The 21,709-nt window shown below is 37.0% G+C and overlaps 1 protein-coding gene across 11 annotated transcripts in view; it reads left to right on the forward strand.

Moving 5' to 3' along the window:
- The window catches only part of Cep112 (centrosomal protein 112), a 350,152-nt gene that overhangs the window by 59,924 nt on the left and 268,519 nt on the right, over positions 1-21,709 (forward strand). For 10 of the 11 annotated variants that reach the window (XM_069993124.1, XM_069993126.1, XM_069993125.1 and 7 more), the window contains exons 10-12: positions 11,214-11,313; positions 12,932-13,050; positions 14,939-15,082. In XM_069993124.1, coding sequence (XP_069849225.1) covers positions 11,214-11,313; positions 12,932-13,050; positions 14,939-15,082 — 363 coding nt within the window. Of the gene's footprint in view, positions 1-11,213; positions 11,314-12,931; positions 13,051-14,938; positions 15,083-21,709 lie in introns of those variants that run through there. The other variant, XM_069993133.1, reaches the window with a different exon arrangement.

A 21,709-nucleotide genomic window follows, 5' to 3' on the forward strand; every position in this document is an offset into this window, starting at 1 on the left:
AGAGACACAGCAGAGACACAGGGGGCTGCTTTCAGATCACCAGGTACTGGTTTGCAGAACAGCGGATCGCCAGGAACAGAGAAACCTACCAGCCGGGAGTCTCCACGAGGATCCCACCCCCACCCCTCACTCTCTACCCGAGCAGAGAGGCTCCATCCCACCAAAGCCGCTCGGCACCAGCAGCGCGACAAAGGGACCTGTTGGCAGACCACCCACCCGCCCGATCGCGATCGCAACGACCCGGCGGGGCGCTCTGGCCCCAGAGGTACCGCGAAGAAGCTGCCTGAGCGTGGACACTTTTGACCCGACAGCTTCGACAGAGGCAGAGACAGAAAAGAATCACACAGAGCCACCACCGCCCAACCCAGCCCGGATTGCAACAACAACTGACGACCTACACCACACAGAAACAACCAGCTCCAGGGTGAGTACCCCACAGGGGAAGTGTATCCCTCAAGGGAGACCAGAGCTGGAGGGAATCCCCAGACCCTGACCTAGACTCCCTACCCCAACACCTGGACCACAGGACCCACTAAAACTGGGAACTGTTTGAGAGCTCCACCAGCCCGTGGAGCACACTCAGCTGGCCAGGCTAGAACAAGAGCACCCCTGGAAGGGAGCTTAAATGCCCAAGCCAGGAACAGCGCCCCTGGGTCAAGACTACCAACAGTAGAAGAAATTTGAACTGTGTCCCCCAGGCTGTATAACCTAGGTGGTATACACATCAGCACAGGCCTAACGAGTGCACTCCAGGCTGCATAACCTAGGTGGTATACACATCAGCACAGGCCTAACAAGTGCGCTCCAGGCTGGGTCCGGAACCAGGCCCTGGGATCCGGCGCCTGAACAACACAACCAACTCCTCCCAATTGAAGTAAAAAGCTGAGCATATGCCTCAACAGAGGGGAGAAAACCAAGAAACAACACTCCCCGGGAAGCACGCCTGTGACAACAAAAGACCTGGAGGCCCAGGACAAGAGAAGCCCAAACCCCACCAAAACTCCACCCATATACCCTAGACTGGGAATTGGGCAACACAGGCTGCCAGCACCTGATAGTAAGCAGGAGCTCAGACTGTTAAGGCGGCTCAGCAATAGAGTGATAGTCTTGGATGTATGAGGCCCTGGATCTGATTCCTCAGCATCACAAAAGCAAAAAGGGTCAGAAGTGGTGCTGTGGCTCAAATGGTAGGGTGCCAGCCTTGAGCTGAAAAGCTGAGGGACAGCACCCAAACCTAGAGTTCAAGCCCACAACCAGCCCAAAACAAACAAACAAAAACACATCAGGAGCCCATAGCAGACTCCAGTATTTGGGAGAGTGCATCCAGAGCATCTGTTCTTCACAAGAGCACCCGTAGGAGCAAACACAAGCAGTCTAGGCTGCTCAACCCTTCCAAAGGCGGGAACTGCCAGCAATCTACAGCAGAGAGCTGAGAATCCTAAGTAAGTCAGAATAGCAGCTGGAAATAGGCTCCCAACAGAACCCAGATCAGGCACAGACTCTCTCTACCAATACAGAATCAGCAACCAAGCAAAGACAGACACACCAAAACAAAATTGAAGAGCAGTCTCCTGAACCTCCATGCGAAAATCACAGAGAAAAATCACAAGGTTTACCCAGGACAGCAAGCTCACCTCAAAAGCCAGCAGCCACGCAGGGGAGAGCCCCAGGGGGAGCAAAGCAGGAATGGAAGACAAAAGCTACATCCAAGGGTTGCTGGAGGCAATGACTCAAGAAATAAAGCGAGAAATTGATCAGAAATTGAAAGAGCACAAGGATGAACTATCCAAAGAGATACAGGGTATCAAACAAGAGATGCATGCAAAAATAGAAGCTGCACAAACCTCAGTAAGAAGTGAGATAAACGCCAAATTAGAGGTAATGCATACCTCATTGAGAGGTGAGATCAGTACTCTGAGAACCAACATTGAATCCATAAAGGGATCCATTTCCTCCATGCAAACCACAATAGAAGCCACTGTCAACAGAGTGAATGAAATGGAAGGTAGAGTGTCAGATACAGAAGACAGAATACACCAACTGGACCAAAAAGTGACAGCTATGGAAAAATCACTCAAATTAAACCAAAGGGATATTCAAGAGCAAGCAGATAATGCTAAAAAATTTAACCTTTGCATAATTGGAGTGGATGAAGGTGAGGAATTCCAGAGCAAGGGAATGCAACACCTATTTAACAATATAATCAATGAAAATTTTCCCCACCTCAAAAACGACCATCTTAACTACATCACAAAAGCTTATCGAACACCCAACAAGCAAGACCCCAGGAGAAACACTTCTAGACACATTATAGTAAAAATGATAGATCTGAATAATAAGGAAACAATCCTGCATGCAGCAAAAATGAAGAAGGAGCTATACTACAATGGGAAAAAAAATTAGAATCACTGCAGATCTCTCCACACAAACAATGAATGCAAGAAAAGCCTGGGAAAGCACCATATGAGCCCTGAGAGCCAATAACTGCCAACCCAGACTGATATACCCGCCAAAGCTAGCATTCACATTCGATGGAGAACTGAAAACTTTTAATAGCAAAGAAAAACTAAATGAATACATAAACATTAAGCCAGCATTACAAAGAATTCTAAGAGGGGGGACACAACCTGAAGAAAGCAACCAGGAACTGGGGCCTGCCCCAAACAGGCGTTACTCAAAGTCTAACTGAGCAAGCACAGGAGGAAAGGAAAGAAGAAAAACTTAGGAAAACGGAATGGCAGGGACAACAATGCATCTCTCTATACTTTCTCTTAATATAAATGGGCTGAATTTGCCAATTAAAAGAAAACGAACTGAGGACTGGATCAGAAAACAACACCCATCCATCTGTTGCCTTCAGGAGACCCACCTCTCAGCCAAACATATAAACAAACTCAGAGTGAAGGGGTGGAAAAGGATCTACCAATCAAACGCCCCCAGTAAGAAAGCAGGTGTAGCTATCCTGATATCTGACAAAATAAACTTTTCATTAAAATCAGTACAGAAAGACAAGAATGGACACTACATATTAATAAAGGGAACAATCCAAGAGGAGGATATAACCATCATCAACTTATATGCCCCAAATATTGGTGCACCCAGATATGTTAAACAAACACTCTCAAACTTACAGAATAAAATAGATCCCACTACGACAATACTAGGAGACTTTAACACACCACTCTCACCAAAGGACAGGTCTACCAACCAGAGGATTGGCAAAGAAGCTACGGAATTAAGAGAGGCCATACTTCAAGCGGAATTAACTGACATCTCCCGAGTATTTCACCCTAAAACAACACAATACACATTCTTCTCAGCAGCTCACGGAACTTTCTCCAAAATAGACCATATCATAGTTCATGCAAGGAACTTAAGCAAATACAAAGGGATCGACATAATCCCCTGTATCCTATCTGACCACAGTGGAATCAAGCTAGCTCTCAATAACAAAGCATACCGCAGAAATTTCTCTAATACATGGAAATTGAACAGCACACTCCTTAACAATGCCTGGATAACAGAAGAGATCAGAGAAGAAATAAAGCATTTCCTACAACTCAATGAAAATGAAAACACCTCACAAAGAAACTTGTGGGACACAGCAAAAGCAGTCCTGAGGGGCAAATTTATTGCCCTCAGTGCCCACATCAAGAGAATGGAGACAGACCAAGTAAATAATCTCATGTTGCAATTAAAACAGCTAGAAAAACAAGAAAAAATGGGACCTAAAGCTACTAGACAAAGCCAGATAACCAAATTAAAAGCAGAGATTAACCAATTAGAAAATCAGAAAACCATAACCAAAATAAACCAAACAAAAAGCTGGTTCTTTGAAAAAATAAACAAAATTGATGGCCCATTGGCTAGATTAATTAAAAAAAGAAGAGAGGAAACCCATACTAATAGGATTAGGGATGCCACGGGAAACATCACAACACGTACCCAAGATATCCAAACAATTCTAACAGACTACTTTCAAAAGCTATACTCTCTAAAGGAAGAAAATCGGGCAGAAATGGATGCATTTTTAGACAAATACAAGTTGCCCAAACTGAGCAAAGAAGAAGTTAACCAATTAAATAAGCCAATATCCTATAATGAGATACAGGAAGCTATCAAAAGTCTTCCAACAAAAAAAAGCCCAGGACCAGATGGATTCACAGCAGAATTCTATAAGACCTTTAAACAAGAACTAATACCCATACTTCTCAAGCTCTTCAGAGAAACAGAGAAGGAGGGAGCTATCCCAAACTCATTCTACGAAGCCAATATCACACTCATCCCCAAACCAGGCAAAGACCCAACCAAAAAGGAGAATTACAGGCCAATCTCCTTGATGAACACAGATGCAAAGATCCTTAACAAGATTCTAGCTAACAGAATCCAGAAACACATAAAAAAAATAATTCACTATGACCAGGTAGGCTTCATCCCAGAGACACAGGGATGGTTTAACATACATAAGTCAATAAATGTAATCCAACATATCAACAGAGCCAAGGTCAAGAATCACATGATTATCGCCACAGATGCAGAAAAGGCCTTTGACAAAATTCAACATTCATTCATGCTAAAAGCTCTGGAGAAAATAGGAATAGAAGGAACATTTCTAAAAACAATAAAAGCCATTTATGACAGACCAATAGCCAATATTATACTTAATGGGGAAAAGCTACAACCAATTCTCCTAAAATCAGGAACAAGGCAAGGATGCCCACTGTCTTCACTCCTCTTCAATATAGTCCTAGAACCCTTAGCCAGGGCAATAAGGCAAGAAAAAGACATTAAAGGGATCCGCATAGGGAAAGAAGAAGTTAAACTATCCCTTTTTGCAGACGACATGATACTATACCTCCACGATCCCAAAAACTCCATCCCCAAACTCTTAGAAATCATAAATCACTTCGGCAAAATAGCAGGATACAAAATAAACCCACAAAAATCAGTTGCCTTCCTATAATGTACAGGAAGAGAGGGAAATAAAGGGAGCAACCCCATTCACAATAACCTCCCGAAAAATACAATATTTAGGAATTAACCTAACCAAAGATGTAAAAGAACTATTTAATGAGAACTATAAAAAGTTAAAGAAAGAAATTGCAGAAGACACTAGGAAATGGAAAGACCTCCCATGCTCTTGGATAGGCCGACTTAATATAGTAAAGATGGTAATACTTCCAAAACTAATATACAAATTCAACGCAATTCCTATTAAAATCCCAATGACGTACATCACTGAAATACAGAAAACAGTCCAAAAATTCATATGGAACAACAAAAGACCTAGACTAGCCAAAACAATTCTAGGGGATAAAGACAATATGGGAGGGCCATCCATGCCGAACTTCAAACTCTACTACAGAGCTATAATAACAGACAGCATGGTACTGGCACAAAAACAGACCCGAAGACCAATGGAACAGAATAGAAGATCCAGAAATAAATCCACAGGCCTACAGCCAGCTGATATTCGACAAAGGAGCCAAAGACATACAATGGAAGAAACACAGCCTCTTCAACCACTGGTGCTGGGAAAACTGGGCAGCCACATGCAGAAAACTAAAAGTGGACCCCAGCCTATCACCATGCACCAACATCAACTCAAAATGGATTAAAGACCTTAACATTAAACCTGAATCTCTGAAACTACTGCAGGACAGAGTAGGAGAGACACTTGAACTAATAGGCACAGGAAGGAACTTCCTGAACAGAGTCCCAGGGTCACAACAAATTGGAGAGAGACTCGACAAATGGGACTACCTTAAAATAAAAAGCTTCTGCACAGATAAAGCTATCGCAACCAAGCTAGAAAGACAACCAACTAATTGGGAAAAAATATTTACCAGCAATATATCAGACAAGGGGTTAACATCCTGTATATACAGGGAACTCAAGAAACTAATCCCTCCCAAACCTAACAAACCAATTACTAAATGGGCAAGGGAACTAAAGAGGGACTTCTCAAATGAAGAAATAAAAATGGCAAAGAAACACATGAGGAAATGTTCATCATCCCTGGTGGTGAAGGAAATGCAAATAAAGACAACCCTGAGATACCACCTTACCCCAGTCAGAATGTCCCACATCCACAAATCAGCCAAACGACAAATGCTGGAGGGGATGTGGAGAACGAGGAACGCTATTACACTGCTGGTGGGAATGTACACTCATACAACCACTTTGGAAAGCAGTCTGGAGGGTCCTTAGAAAGCTAAAGATTGACCTCCCTTACGACCCAGTCATACCACTTCTAGGCATCTACCCTGAACAACAGGAACCAATATACAAGGACACGTGCACCTCCATGTTTATTGCAGCACTGTTCGCAATAGCTAGGATATGGAAACAACCTAGATGCCCCACCACAGATGAATGGATCCAAAAATTGTGGTATCTATACACAATGGAATATTATGCAGCCATTAGAAATGACAAAATAATGGCATTTGCAGGGAAATGGATGGAGCTAGAAGGAATCATGTTGAGCGAGGTAAGCCAAGAACGAAGAGACAAACAGTACATGGTCTCCCTGATAAGTGGATGATAAATCCAAAATGTTAGGTGATATGACAAAACTAACAGGACTTAAGAAACAAAGAACTCCCACTCATCTGGTTGAACCACTACCAAATATCCCCATGCTGCTGATCACATATATGGTATATAACATGTGAGCACCGTTATATATTACAGACTGTGATAGACAATTTGCTCCAGGAAAGTTAGAATGAACTTGTGACTTTAAATGAGCATCATTATTCCACAATACTGTGAATTTCCGGAAATTAAGTAATCACTTAATCACGATCAAAAAAAAAAAAAAAAAAAAAAAAAAAGAACCTTGGGGAAGGGAGGGAGGGAGGGGATGGTAGGGGGAAAACAATGGAGGGGGTAACAATGTTCAAGAGGAAGTGTACTCATTACCTCACTCATATAACTGTAACCCTCTGTATAGTATCTCTACAATAAAAAAATTAAAAAAAATCTTTATTCTATCATTACTTTTTATGAAATTTGAAATAACACGTCAGTGGTAAATAGATTGTTTCATTCTAATCGCCTTTCAGTTTTCCTTAAATTAGTTAATTAATTTGAGACAGGGTCACCGCTAGGTTTCCCAGGCTAGTCTTGAACTTGTGCCCCTTCCACTTCAGCCTCTGGAGTAGCTGCAGTTTTCTGTGTGAGCCATTGTGCCTAGCTTTTTTTTTAAATTAAAAAAGAGACTTAGACTTAGTTCTTTTTGGTGTAGACTGCTATGTAGTATGAAGCTAGAACTGACAGTGAAGGCTACTTTTTTGACTAGCTCATTGAAATTTGTGCTTTCCAATCTTGAAATATGTTCGAATAAAATTTGTTTCTTAGAGAGGCTCCTCAAAAATCATCAATTTGTGGCTATGTTACATATAACTTGAGTTAGTATTTTAGTAATGATTTAAAATGTTAGTGATGTGATTATGTATTTGTATTTTGTTTTGTTCTGATTTTGGCATTGGTAATTGAACCCAAGGCACTGTGTATGGTATGAAAGTGCACTACCACATAAATTACACTCCCAGTTCATGTGTCTATTTTAAATATCCACATGGTTCCAAATAGAGAGAAGGGAAAAACTGAGAGAAAAGGAGGGAAGAGGTAACATTGTTTAAAAGAAATGTACTCATTACCTGACTTATGTAACTGTAACCCCTCTGTACATCACCTTTACAATAACAGTTAAAAAATTAAAAAGCAAAAAAACCCATAAGTAATGGAGATAGAGGTGTGGAGCCATTTGATCCACATTTGTGATACCAGCGCTGGCAAGGCTGAGGTTGGAAGATGGTGAGTTCTGGGCTACAAAGAGAGATCTTCTCTCAGATCAGATCAGAACAGAAGACTTTGAAAGGCAAGCTGAAGACAAAGTGTTATGCATGCACTGAGACTTCTTTCTCTTTTTTAGTAAGAGCATCCACCTTCATTTTCCATATCCCTATGACAACTCTGTTAACACTATGACAACCTCAAGCTCCTTAAAAGAAAAAAATATATTAGTATTTAGTCAGGTACACGTTTAACTCTTCAAAGAAGGAAATCACTGATTGGGTAATAGAAAGTTTAAAATATTTAATTCTTTTCCTTTTGTCTCTTCTATTCAAATGTTAAAGGCAAATATTATTTTCTGCTCTTACTAAAAATTTACTTTGTATGCTAACTTTCCTGAATTTTGTATCCCCGTGATTTTGGAGTTTAAATATATTTTGAAGTATAAAATTATGACTAAATATATTTTAAAGTTAGAACATCTGGTATAATATAAACCAATGACAAAAATTTATGCAATTTTGATAGTAGGGGAAAAACAAAGGAGGAGGTAACAATGCTCGAGAGGAAATGTACTCATTACCTTACTCATGTAACTGTAACCCCTCTGTACACTATTTTTATAATAAAAAGATAAAGTACCATGCTACCAAATCAGAATAACTCAGTGGTAGAGCACCCTGACTGTTAAACTTGAGGTCCAGATCTATCAAAGACATTATTTTCAATGAGCTCATCACAGAATATTATCAGCATTACTGTTTGTCATATCTGATAAAAATATTTGCCTTGATTATCTCATTTAAATTTTTAATTACAGTTATTTTAGTGTTAAAAAATTAGGCTATTTTGATATATTTTGAGCTTTTTTTCTAACAGTCGTAGAGCTAAACATAAGGAGGCTTATTACCTGTCATCTTTCTATGTACCTAGGAATTCTTGTCGTGTGAACCAAGGTGTGGGAGGACTCAGGGACACACTCACCTGAAGGTTTTCCATTCCAGTGTAGTGAAGTAAATTATACTATCCCAAAATGTCAGGTTTCTGATGGCTTCTCTATGCCATTTTGTGACAGTTTAATTTCTGAGTTTTATTTAAGGGAACAACTTAATTTATTATTTATACTCTTCTTAAAATTTGATAGGTGAAAATTTGAAACATATTTTAAGTTTTTCTACTATATTTAATGCTTTTTCTCTATAGATATTTATTTATTATTGAATACAAGCAAAGATAATTTTTAAAGATTTGAAAATTCTCTAAGTACAACCATAATCAACCACTGCTAGTGCTTCTAGCTAGTATAAGGAGGCAAGGTATTTTAGATGCTACTTGTTTCATGTGAGATCTGTGTGTGTGTGTGTGTGTGTGTGTGTGTGTGTGTGCGTGTGTGTGTGTGTGTGTGTGTGTGCGCGCGCACATGCTTGCACGCGCCTGTCTTGGAGCTTGAACTCAAGGCTTGAGTACTATACCTAAGCTTTCTAAAATTTTATTTTATTTATTGTTATTGTAGAGGTGATATCAGAGGGGCTACAGTTACATGAATCAGGTAATAAGTATAATTCTTTTTGAACCATGTCTTCCCTACCCTCATTCTCTCCTAGTTTTTCCCTCCTGTCCCCACCCATAAGATGTACAGTTCATTTTGCACACATTGCCTAGTGAGTACCGCTGTTGCTTTTGTTCACCCTTAGTTCCACCTTTTCTGTGCCCCCTTACTCTCCCAAATACAAGCTAACAAACAAAAGGAAAAAACAAAAACAGCAGCAATAGCAATTAAAAACTCTATTGTTTCCTTTTCTTGGAGTTCATTTGTTTCCTTTCATGGAGTTCATTTCATAAAAATACTATTTTATATGATCATATGCACAAAGCTATTGAGCTTTTGTCATCTGCTCTTTTGAATATCCTTCTTTGGCCTCAATGTGTGAATGTCTAGAGACCTATATAATTTGTCCATGTGTGTGTGTGCGTGTGTGTGTGTGTGTGTATGTATTAACCATTTAGTGTGTTTATTTGCAGAACATTCTAGCTATCACAAATGAGGGGAACCATGCAACCTATGTTTTGTGGTCTTTGACACACTTTGCTTAATATAATTTTTTCTAGGTCTCTAGATTTCCTTACAAATGGTACAATATCATTCTTTTTGATGGATGAGTAGAATTCTGATATATATATATATATACATATATATATATATATGTATGTATCATATTTACTTGTTCTGTTCATCCACTGAGAGGCATCTGGGTTGATTCCATATCTTGGCTATGGTAAACAATGCTGCATTGAGCATGGTTGTGCTGGTTGCTTTATTGTGGTGTTGTTTGTGTTCTGTTGGATAAATGCCCAGGAGTGGAACTTCTGGCTCATAGAATAGCTCTTTTGAGGAAACTCCATACCACCTTCCAGAGTAGTTAAACAAGTTTACATTCCCACCAGCATTTGTTATTGTTAGTTTTCTTGATAATGGCCATTCTAACTGGTGTAAGGTGGCATCTCAATGGTGTTTTGATTTACATTTCTTTTATGGGGAGAGATGCTGAACATTTTTTCAGGTGTCTATTGGTCATTTTTTTCCTCTGAGAAATCCTCTTTAAGTGGTTAGCCCCTTTATTGGTTGGGTTGTTGAGTTTTTGAGCATTAATTTTTGAGAGTTTAATTCTTTTGAGCCCTTGTCTGATTTATAGGTGGTACAAAACCTTCTCCTATTCTGTGGGTTTTTGTATATCTTGTTATCTAATCCCTTTGCCGTGCAGAAGCTCTTAAGTTTGATATAATTCTATTTATCCAATCTTTCTTTGATTTTTTGTGATTCTGGACCTTTACTTAAGAAGTTTAGACCTGTGCCTAGAAGGTCTAGTGTTTCTCCTACCCCTTCCTGCAATATTTTCATGGTATCTGGTCCTACATTAGAGGTTATCTCTAAGCTTTTGCTCAAGGCTAATGTTTTACCAGTTTAGCCACAGCCTCATTTCTGCTTTTTTGGTGGTTAATTGGAGTTAAATCTCCAGCCAAGGCTGGCTTTGAACCATGATCCTCAGATCTTAGCCTCCTGAGTAGCTAGGATTACATATATGATTCACCATTACCCAGTGTCCAGCTCCTGTGAGGTCTTTTAAAAATATTTTTAAATAGTTGTACCAAGGAGTTTCAATTCAATATGTCAGTTTATGAGTACAATGTATCTAGTTAAATGTTACTTCTTCCATCATTGTCTCCCTCACTTACTCCAATTTACCAATCTATCCCAATGATTTTCTTAATGTATTATCACTTTTACAATTTTAGTTAAGGAAACATTTATGAAATTGACTAAGATAGACTTGCAAAAATATTTAGCTCATTAAAAAATTATAAGTTATATACTTAATACAGTATACTTGGCATTTTATGTTAATTTTCAGATTTTAGAAAGAAAGAATAATGAAATAGAAGAACTGAAAACTTTATACAGAAAAAAACAAAATGAAACTGAAGAGACTATAAGAAAGCTTGAAAAGAAAGGTGATGTATGGTTACTAATAATATTTTTTATTTTAATGGCTGTTAATTTTCAAAGGACATTTTCATTTCTGATCTTTTGTGAAATTTATGTGGGCTTTTATGTGGTGGGTGAATGATTGTGTGTGTGTGCATGTGTGTGTGTGTGTGTAGTGGTGATAGTACAATTGACAAACTTTTAAAACGTATTGCTGCATTTACACATTCATTAAGAAGGAAAATAAAACATGTAATCAAGTATTAAATTGATTATAATTAAGGATAAAAATCTCAAAATCAACAAGGGAGAATGTTATGTTTTCAAGAAATACCACAGTTTTCTTATTGCATGATTGAGATGTAAGAATGAAATTTCTAGAGAAATGTTTCTGAAAATTCAACAGTCTTAAAAGAGTTGAATACAACTTTATTTAGTAACAAGAAATTACTACCTTGGAGTAAAGTGTAGTTGAATTTTTTATCTAGGTGACACAAACATATTAGAATTTTCTCAGATCAGTGACAATTTTAGGGAAGAATTATAAATGATTTATGTGAGAAATGCTTAGTTTAAAAATGATTTTCTTTTAGTAACATAAACCTTAGTGATTCTGAGGTGTCTAGGAGCAACAACAGGTTGAAATGATGGGTCCCCTTCTTCATCAGCACATATCTTCTCTGAGATTGCCTGGGTGGCTTTGTTACACCCTATAGATAAAATGTTGAACTTGAGATATCTTTGTCTTCAGTGAAAATAGTCTTCTTAAAAAAGAAATAGACAGCCGGGTACTAGAGGTTTATGCCTGTAATCCTAGCTACTCAAGAGGCGGAGATCTGAAGATCTCAATTCAAAGCCAGCCTGGGCAAGAAAAGTCCGTGAGGCTCTAAAATCAGAAATGGTGGCTCAAGTGGTAGAGCTCTCCTTGAGCTGAAGAGCTCAAGGACAGTGCCCAGGCCCAGAGTTCAAGCCCCATGACTCCCCCCTCCCAAAATAGACAAACAAATTACTGTGGTATCTTAAGTGACAATGGAGAAATATGCATAGTTTCATGGAAATAAAGAAGAATCTCTCTGTCCATGGATGGAGGAACCTGGTTGTGAAAAGTTTATACGTGATATTTGTCCTGAAACCCAGGGGTGACAGGTCTTTTCCAGGGAAAGAGGACATCCTAGGAAGATTGGTGATCATATTTGGGAAATTGTAGATAAAAGAACACATTCTCAGTAATCTGCAGACAAGCTGGTGTGTTGGCACTGCAGGTTTAAGATATCAAAAAGCCGAAAGCTGTGGACAGAGAATAGCTGGATCATGACTAGCTAGTTTCCTAAGCAGCATTTGGCCTTTTTTCCTTTAGGAAAGGAAAACTTTTTCTTAATGTGACAGGGAAGCCATTAGAGGGGAAGGGTACTTGAGGCTTATCATAGTGCTCAAACTTTCTAGAGGGAAGTTAAGATTGAATTCAGTCAAGGATGTGCATGATGGTAGAAATGGGGAAAAGAGCAAGAAATAAGAAACTTAGAATCAAGAAGATTTGTGAAAAATTGAATTACAGCTCTTAACCATTATGCTATATTTTATGTCATTAAACTCTTTAAGTGGTTTCTAGAACTAGCTTAACTATATTTTCATCATTTTTGACAGTTCAGGCCCTTATACGTGACTGCCAAGTTATCAGAGAGACTAAGGAAAACCAGATTATAGAGCTCAAAAAGATATGTGAACAAAGTGCAGAATCTCTGAATAATGACTGGGAGAAAAAGGTGAGCTTCCTAAAATACTAGCTTCAGACAAATTATTTAACTAGAAATAATTAACAGAATATACTGAAAGGTATAAAAAAACTTGAAAACGTTTAGAGTTAGAAATAAGTACTTTTTATGTTTTGATATATTTTCTTCCAGACATCCATCGTGTTATAAAATAGTTTTCACTTAGAAAGATACTTTTTTGGGGGATGGGTTAAATTCAGGTCTTTATGCTTGCTAAGCCTGTGTTTTACCACTTGAGCCATGTATCCAGCATTGTTTTTGGTTGACTATTTGGGAGATGGAATCTAGTGAACTCCTCTGCCTTGGCTGGCCTTAAACCTCAGTCCTCCAGAGCTCAGCCTCTTGAATACCTAGCAATTATAAGTGTGAGCTACCTGTGCATGGCTAGAAAACAAACTTTTTACTTAGATCTTCTGGTTCATTTTTTTTCCCACAGCCATTAGATTTTAAGGAAAATAACAGTTTTAATTTGTGATTTATTTCTTTCTTGAAATTTTAGACAGCATAATATAAGAGACTAGAATTTGTAGTAAAAACTTATTTTTGATGTGAACAGCATTACTAGTGGAGATGTCATAATTAATTGCATATGAAGGAATATAGATGTTGGTCCTGTGGCTTGGTGATGGTTTTCTATAAGTTAAGGGACTGACTTTTGAATACTCAAGATGACACTGTATTTAAAATGTATATTTCAGACATTTCTACAAAACATATGAACTTTATCAGAGATTTGGGAACTTTATAGAAGTATAAAATATCATATGTTAAGTTTGTGAAAGCCAAAGATCTGCTGTATGTCTATGGCTGAGCATCCTTGTCAAATAATGTGTTACCATATAATTGCCTTGCAAACCTTTGGTTCTCACAACTTCTCAGTCTTTCCTTTTTTCCCAATACCTTTCTAGTCAAATAAGACTTCACACTGCCCATGTCAAGTTCTTGTCCCATCCTCATTTTTTATTTTTTATTGATTGATTTATTTTTTCTCATTTTTTAATAGTGACTCAAATGTATCATGGAGATTGTTCTGATCTCTTGTTCTCCCCACCTAGTGAGTGATGTAAGAAGCAGAGGACAGTCCATTCCTATTAAGATAAAATGAAGGAGTACCTGCAAGGCTGAGAACATAGACTCAGTCCTCTTCAGAAGCTGTCCACTGAACCTTTGGACTTTCCATATTTGTCATTGTCTTCTTTTCCATAGTTTATATGGATATTTCCATTTAACAGAATATATATATTAGTCTTTATCAATAAAGACTCATACATGACACAAATAATACATAGTACTTCTCAGTCATTAAATTCATTATATTTGATTTATAAATACAACCTTTGAGTTTGTGTTTGTATAGATGATAGGATGGCTAAAAGTAGTTTCTGATTTGGGGTCTGAGTAAAGAGAGATCATTTTTAGCATTAATGTCATAAAATTTATATTTAATAAAATGAATAGTAGATACTATTTCTAATTAGTAGTACTATAAATATTTTTATTTTTCTGATTCCAAATTGTTATTAATGTTTAATGGAGATATTATATTGGCTGTCTGATTTATTTGCTTATACTTTTTAGCAGATAATTTCCTGTGATATTGGCTCATCCACTAAAATCTTCAAGAAAGCAAAGAAAAAAATATTTTTTCTTAATCATGCTGTTTTACAGTATGGGATTGAACCCAAGGCTTTATACATGCTAGACAAACTAAATCCAAGGTTAATCATGTTTTATATGACTTTACTTAATGTTTACTTTTGGACTTTATATTTCTTGTGGTTCACCTCACTATTGTAGCTATAAATAGGAATATTAGAGATTTTTTCTGAATTGCAAAATACTGTTTAATAGTAGTAAGACTCTTGATTTCATTGTGTAGCTCCACAATGCTGTAGCAGAAATGGAAAAGGAAAAGTTTGAGCTTCAAAAACGACACACTGAGAATATTCAAGAACTGCTTCAGGACACAAATGTACGTTTGAATAAAATGGAGAATGAATACATGGCACAAACACAGTCAACAGTAAGTGTTGTTTTATTCTTTATGACATGTTTAGAGATTATCTTCTTAATTACTGTCCTTACGCTTCACTGGAGTGCACTATATATAAATGGGTTACTTCATTAAAAGGAAAGGCTTTCCCTTTCTATTTGATACAGATTTACATGTAACGACAGACAGCAATCCCTTGAAGTTTGGTAGGAGGTTTGACCAGATTGATTGATGCCTTTATAATTTTTTTCTGACTATTAGGTCAGAGAAATTTTCTTCCTTTAAACTGAAGACTTGATCCTTTTGCTGAAAATACCTAATGCTGGTATGAACTAAGCAAAGGGAAGATAGTGATATGGCCACTCTGACAAATTTTCTTAGTAGATCATCTTAGTGAGAGTTACACACACTACTTGGATAAAACCAAAAAGTTCCTTTATTGAGAAGATTAGGAAGGAAACTACACAACAGAGACCAGCCACAATCTCTAAAGTGAGTTTGAGTTAGAGCATCCCCAAAGAGCCTTTTCTGGAGTGCATGGGGGAGGAGTCCCATCACTTGAAATGTGCCTCCTCATAGAGCAGAGTGTAGGTCAGAGCAAATGAATGCTTCATCCTTGTGGAAGCTCATCTGACTTTCTGAGATGCAGTCAAAGTGTTCTGTAGGCAGGCTGATATGCATGTAGTTGAGGACTTCTCATATCCAAGACAAGTTCTTCTGTTCACTTTTGTTACAGATGTATTATATGACATAACAGAATGGCCCAGTCAGCCAGTCATCATCAACTCAGTCCTCATTTAACATTCACAACCTCCCACCCAGCATGGCTTTGTCCAAACACTTTCTTGAATTTAAAGCTGTGCAATTTGAACAGGAGTCAGCTACCCAAGTATATTGTTGATATGTCGTAGAGTCAGTTACCCGGAACTGTTAAAGTAGCAAGCACCAACTAAATCCTTTTCTTTGGTGTATAGCTTTAAACAGCTTATCAAGTTTATATAGAAACAGAACTCGAAGAACATCTTTTCTTTAGAATATTTCTTGCAATATTTATTTCTGACTCATACTTTATTCTATAATGGTTGTATACTTTTGCTGTGTAAAGCACCTTTTTGTATATAGATTTGATAGCTTTATATACAGTTAGTATTGTGCAATCCACATTTCATCTGTGTCCAGATTTTTCTTCTTTCTCAGTCTAATCTGTATCTATAAATCAATAACTTCATTTGTCCTATCATCTATTCTCTAGTAACTAGCCTCTACATTCGCTTCATGAATTTGACAACTGTAGGTGTCTCATATAAGCAGAATTGTATATTAGTTACCCTTTAGCAATGGCTATTTCACTTAGCAGAATGTCTTCACAGTACATCTATTTTATAACATCTATCAGCACTTCTTTATATTTTTAATGCTGAATAATATTCAGTTGTGTGTATGTGCCACATTGTGTCTATCCATTCACCTGTTGGATACTTGGGTTGCTTCCACTTTTTGGTTATTGTGAATAATGCTGCTGTGGATATATGTGTATAAGTATTTCTTTGTTATTCAGAGCTGTGGATAAACCCCAAAACTGAATATAAAATATATTTTTATTATCTAAAAATCCTGAATTTTTACAGCTTTAAAATATTAAATAATTTTAATGTTGAAATTTATAAAATATATTCATTGCCTAAGATATGCACTCTATGTATTTTATCAAATAATATTAAAGTTGGGAATCAGTGGCTTATACCTATAATCCTGGTTTTTCAAAAGCCTGAGATTTGAGGATCATGATTTTAAGTTACCCTGGCAGACAAATCTGTAAGACTCTTTAATTCCATCTAGCCAGCAAAAGATCAGGAAATACAGGCATTGTTCAAGTGGAAAAAGCTAAGGTAGAGCAAAGGCCCTAAGTTCAAGCCCCAGTACTGGCAAACACACTCAAAAACAAATAATGTTAAGAATATCTTTCACAGTAACATTTATATAACCTTGATATAGTATAAAAAGTGTACTTTGGAGCCAAGAGGTCACTGTCAGAAAAACTTCATTTTATTTTTAATAATTAGCATTCAGATGTTGTCATGGGTAATAATAGTAAATACAGAAAAAATGGACAGAGTCTGTCAGCAGGATTAAATTTAGGAATCACCAAGTCTAGACAGGTCTTGCTGAGCAGCTTCTGATTTAATAATTAAACAAGGTAGAGTTCAAGGCATGACCTAAGATGAAAGATGAAACTGTCACTGAGAATTACTTTCTCAATTTTGTTGTTCTTTCAGGCTTTTTCTTTTGTCTTGAATATTGTTTTGTTTTATGGCCATTTATCCTAAGTGGACACTGTTTAAGAGTAGTCAGTTTATGGTTTTTAGTATTGACAGGAATTTTCCTATAGGAGAATCATGGTTAAAAACATATAATCATTGAATTTTAAAAATAATATTACAACATATAAATGTGAAAATTATAATAAATTTATTAGATGCTTGAGGAGGACCCTAAAATAAGAAGGCTCTGTTTATAGCCAGATTTAGCCATGCTGAAAGTGTATGGGAAGCTTTTTTGAGATTTTAGGCCTTCTTAGCAGGAGTATTTAAATGTTTCCCCTTCACTGGGGATGTGGATGCCAATCTGGTAAATTCTATACAATCCTCAGAATAACACCTTTAAATTACTGAAATAGTGTAAAATTATAGGGGAAATTATATTGAGTTACAGTTGCCAGGGTGTTAATATATTTGAACTGGGCTATGTTTTCAAATGAATATAAGAAACAAAGATCTGTCAGCCTACTAGTTAGTGTGTTTTCATAATGGTGAGGGCAAACAATGTTTAGTAATTATCCAACAGTGTAATAAACTATAACAATATCCATGATTTCTGTTGGTCACAGGCATTGCTGATTTAATGAGCACATTAATGACTGAAGGAAAATACTACATTTCTTAAGGGGAGGGGAAATAAAGGTACAAAGTCATACCATCAAGTTTAGTTAACATGCAAAATAGGCAGAATATTATATCCAATTTTATGAATTCATTTGTTAGTAACTATTAAAACTTACCATATATATATATATATATACACACACATCTTATCACTCAGTAATTTCACTGTAAATAAAGAAATTGCTTGCATATATATTTCAATTGCATATGTGTACAAAAGAAAGCAACATATGCTGGGTGCTGGTGGTTCACGCCTATAATCCTAGCTACTCAGGAGGCTGAGATCTGAGGATCATGGTTCAAAGCCAGACTGGGGAAGGAAAGTCCGTGAAACTCTTATCTCCAATAAACCACCAGAAAACCAGAAGTGGTACTGTAGCTTAAGTGGTAGAATGCTCACCTTGAGCTGAAGAGCTGATGGACAGGCCCAGAGTTCAAGCCCCATGATAGACAAAAAAAGAAAAAGAAAAAAAAGAAACCAACATTTTCAATAGCCCCAAACTGGAAACAGCCCATCACTAGTTAATGTATTATTTTAGATTTTTGGTGATATACAATCATAGGATTGAAAAAGGCTAAACTACTATTATTCCTTATGACATGGATGAATCTCACAGATACATAATCTGCATGAATAAACCTAACCCTCCAAGTACATACTCTGATTCTATTTATAGAAAGTTTGAGAAAGGACAGTGTATTTGTGGTACCAGAAGTCAGAATAGTGGTTACCTATGTATAGGATGTGTCTAATAAAGCTTCAGAGGGACCAGAAAGGTTTTTATCTCCTAGTAGTTTATATCTCTAGTAGTTTTTAATTACAAAAATGATCCATGCGTATACTTAATATTGGTGCACCTTTGTGTGCGTCTTTCATGTTTCTATAGAAGACTCATGAAATAAGGTTTGTCATTCCTTATTCCATAAAATTTGAAATTGGGTTTCCAAATACTTACTTGCCTAATATGGTTCTTTTTTAAGTTTGGATGCGTACAGGGTTTCCAATTATGTTTGTTTGTAAAATAACATTTGTAATCTCTCTCTACCCCTCTTTTCCTGTCTTTGCTCCACAGACTAAGTTAAACTTAGAGTTATTTCTTTACTAAGCAGGTAATCTACTGCATTTGAGCCCTGGCTTCAGACCCTTTTTGCTCTGGTTATTTTTGAGATAGGATTTTGTTTCTTGCCTACATAGGCCCGGATTACTATCCTCCTGTTTATACTTCCCACTTGGATGACAGGTATTTGCCAGTAGGCCTAGCTTTTTCTATTGAGTTGAGGTTTCTTGAACTCCTCCTCCACGTCTCTACCCCGGTTCCGTCCCCCCACCGCCCCTCTCTGCCCCAGGCTGGCCTAGAACTGCAGTCTGCCCCATCTCAGCTTACTGGGGATGACAGGCACTTACCACCATGCCCAGCCATTGGTTTCAATAGGTCTTGTGAACTGTTTTGGTCTCAACCATGATCCTTTTGATTTATTGCTCCCTAGCATCTAGAATTACAGGCATGAGCCATAGGAAGTGGTGTGTGTGTGTGCGTGTGTGTGTGTGTGTGTGTGTGTGCGCACATGCATGTGTGCAAGTGTGCACGGGTGTGCCTGTTGCTACTAGAACTTGAACACAGAGACTTGAGCTCTACCTAGGTTTGTTTGTGGCTAGCACTCTACCATTTGAGCCACTCTCCAGCTTGCCATTTTGTTGATTAATTGTAGGTTCTGCTTGGGCTGCTTTTAAACCTCAATCATCTCATCTCAGCCTCCTAAATAGCTCAGATTACAGGAGTGAGCCACTAGTACCTAGTTTTAATTTTTTGTTTTATTTATCTTATAAGTAACAGCTGATAGTTCATTCTATATTTCCTAAGACTGGATGAAAATTATGTTTATAATATTTTATACCCAAAGTTTTTCTTTTCCAAACATTTTCACAATTTCCAATGTCATCTTCATTCTCTTGAAGATGGTTTTGAGTCTAAAAGACTGTGACTTTAGCCATTTTTAATCTACCTCATTTAACATTATACTTAATCATTCTTCTCTGAAAATTTTCTTGGATCTGCTATATTCCCTTCTGTTTCCATAGTTCCTGGTTGAATCTGGACCATTATTGCCTCACTGTTGTTTCATCTAATAACATACCAGTGTTCTTCCTGTCTTCTCTTCTACATATATCTAATGCAAAACTTGCCAATTTCCCACGATCAAGAACTGAGCCCCTAATGTAATGCCAACTATAATTTCTGCTTGCACGCCGTATATATTCAAGAAGCCCAACCTTTCTTTCAAGTGCCATCTTTAAGTTCCCAATGTGGGAAGATAACCTGTGCATAGTTACAGGACCCATCCCTGCTTCTGTTGTTAAATGCCACTATATTCTCCTTCTACATTAGTGTGTATGGCCTACAAAGATGATCCTGGATCACCATATTTACTTGGATTATTTTCTACCCAATTTTTAGACCTCTGCTTTTTCATATCCTGCTGGTTCTTCATATTAATTTAAAAAAGATTATTCTGGCCCAATATTATTCTTGTTTTTTAGTATTTCATATGTTCCTTTAGGGTTTCCTTTTATATTATGTTTTAAATTTCTTTTATTTACTTTATATTTAGAATTATAGGTAAAATACAATGTTCAAGAAGATTTTAAAATAAATAATAAGCAGAGTAACTGATATGTTTTTTAAATTAGAAAGTTGATTTCAGTAACTACAAAATATTAGTTCAACAGCTGTAGGTCTTAATACAGAAGAGTTCCTTTTATAAACACTTATTTGCATATCAGAAAGTGTACCACCTTTTAACACAAGTTATGTCTCAGCAGGTGCTCAATATTTTAAGAATTAGTTTCATAATCATCTTTTTTTCTATTAAAAAGTGTTTTTAAACAAATTTTTAAAGCAGTATTGGTATTTGAACATAGGCCCTTAACTTGCTATGCTAGCACTCTACCACTTAAGCCACATTATGTAGCCCTAAAAAATATCTTCTTATACTTAACCTAGTTTCTTCTACTCACCCCACTTTTCTCCTTCCAAGCCTGATTGACTGCTTTTCTGATTTTTGACTTCTGAATTCTTTTCCTGATTTCTAGTTTGTTTCTCCTCTGATGACTGTTCTATTTGGAACAGTTCCAGGACTTGCTGACCTTGTGTCAGTCTACAGCACTGTTTTGGCCAGTTGGTGGGCTTATATAGATTATCTGTCTGTCTGTCTGTCTGTCTTTCTTTCTCTCTCCCTGTCTATCTTATATAATATACATACCATTTGAATTGTTTGCTAAGGGATTCTTGGGAGAAATAATCTTTGACATACTGGTAAAATATGATCTTGATATGTCACAAGTAGCATGGGTATTTATTATATGTAGAACTCAGCTTGAGAAATATGGGAAGATATTGAGCTGTGCTAATGGGACTGGTTCTGGGGCTCAGTTTTTATTTTATTATTATTTGAGATATAATTTTTTACTTGTATGAACTTGAATAAGAATTGTTATAAAAAATAAGCATAATTGGGTAAAATTAGAAAAATTATCCTATGTAAATAATAAATTCAGTATAGAGCATTTCATTTGCTCAAATTGGGGAAAGATCGACTCTGCATGGGTATTGTAGAATGAGATGACTTAATTACTAGTCTTCCATTATAGTTTGTTTTTTCAATGCAGCTTGAAATATAAGAACTGAGAGATAATTATACAATGACATAATAATGT

Source organism: Dipodomys merriami, unplaced genomic scaffold (genome assembly GCF_024711535.1).
Source record: "Dipodomys merriami isolate MVZ:Mamm:240054 unplaced genomic scaffold, mDipMer1.0.p SCAF_42, whole genome shotgun sequence".
Taxonomy (NCBI): Eukaryota; Metazoa; Chordata; class Mammalia; order Rodentia; family Heteromyidae; genus Dipodomys; species Dipodomys merriami.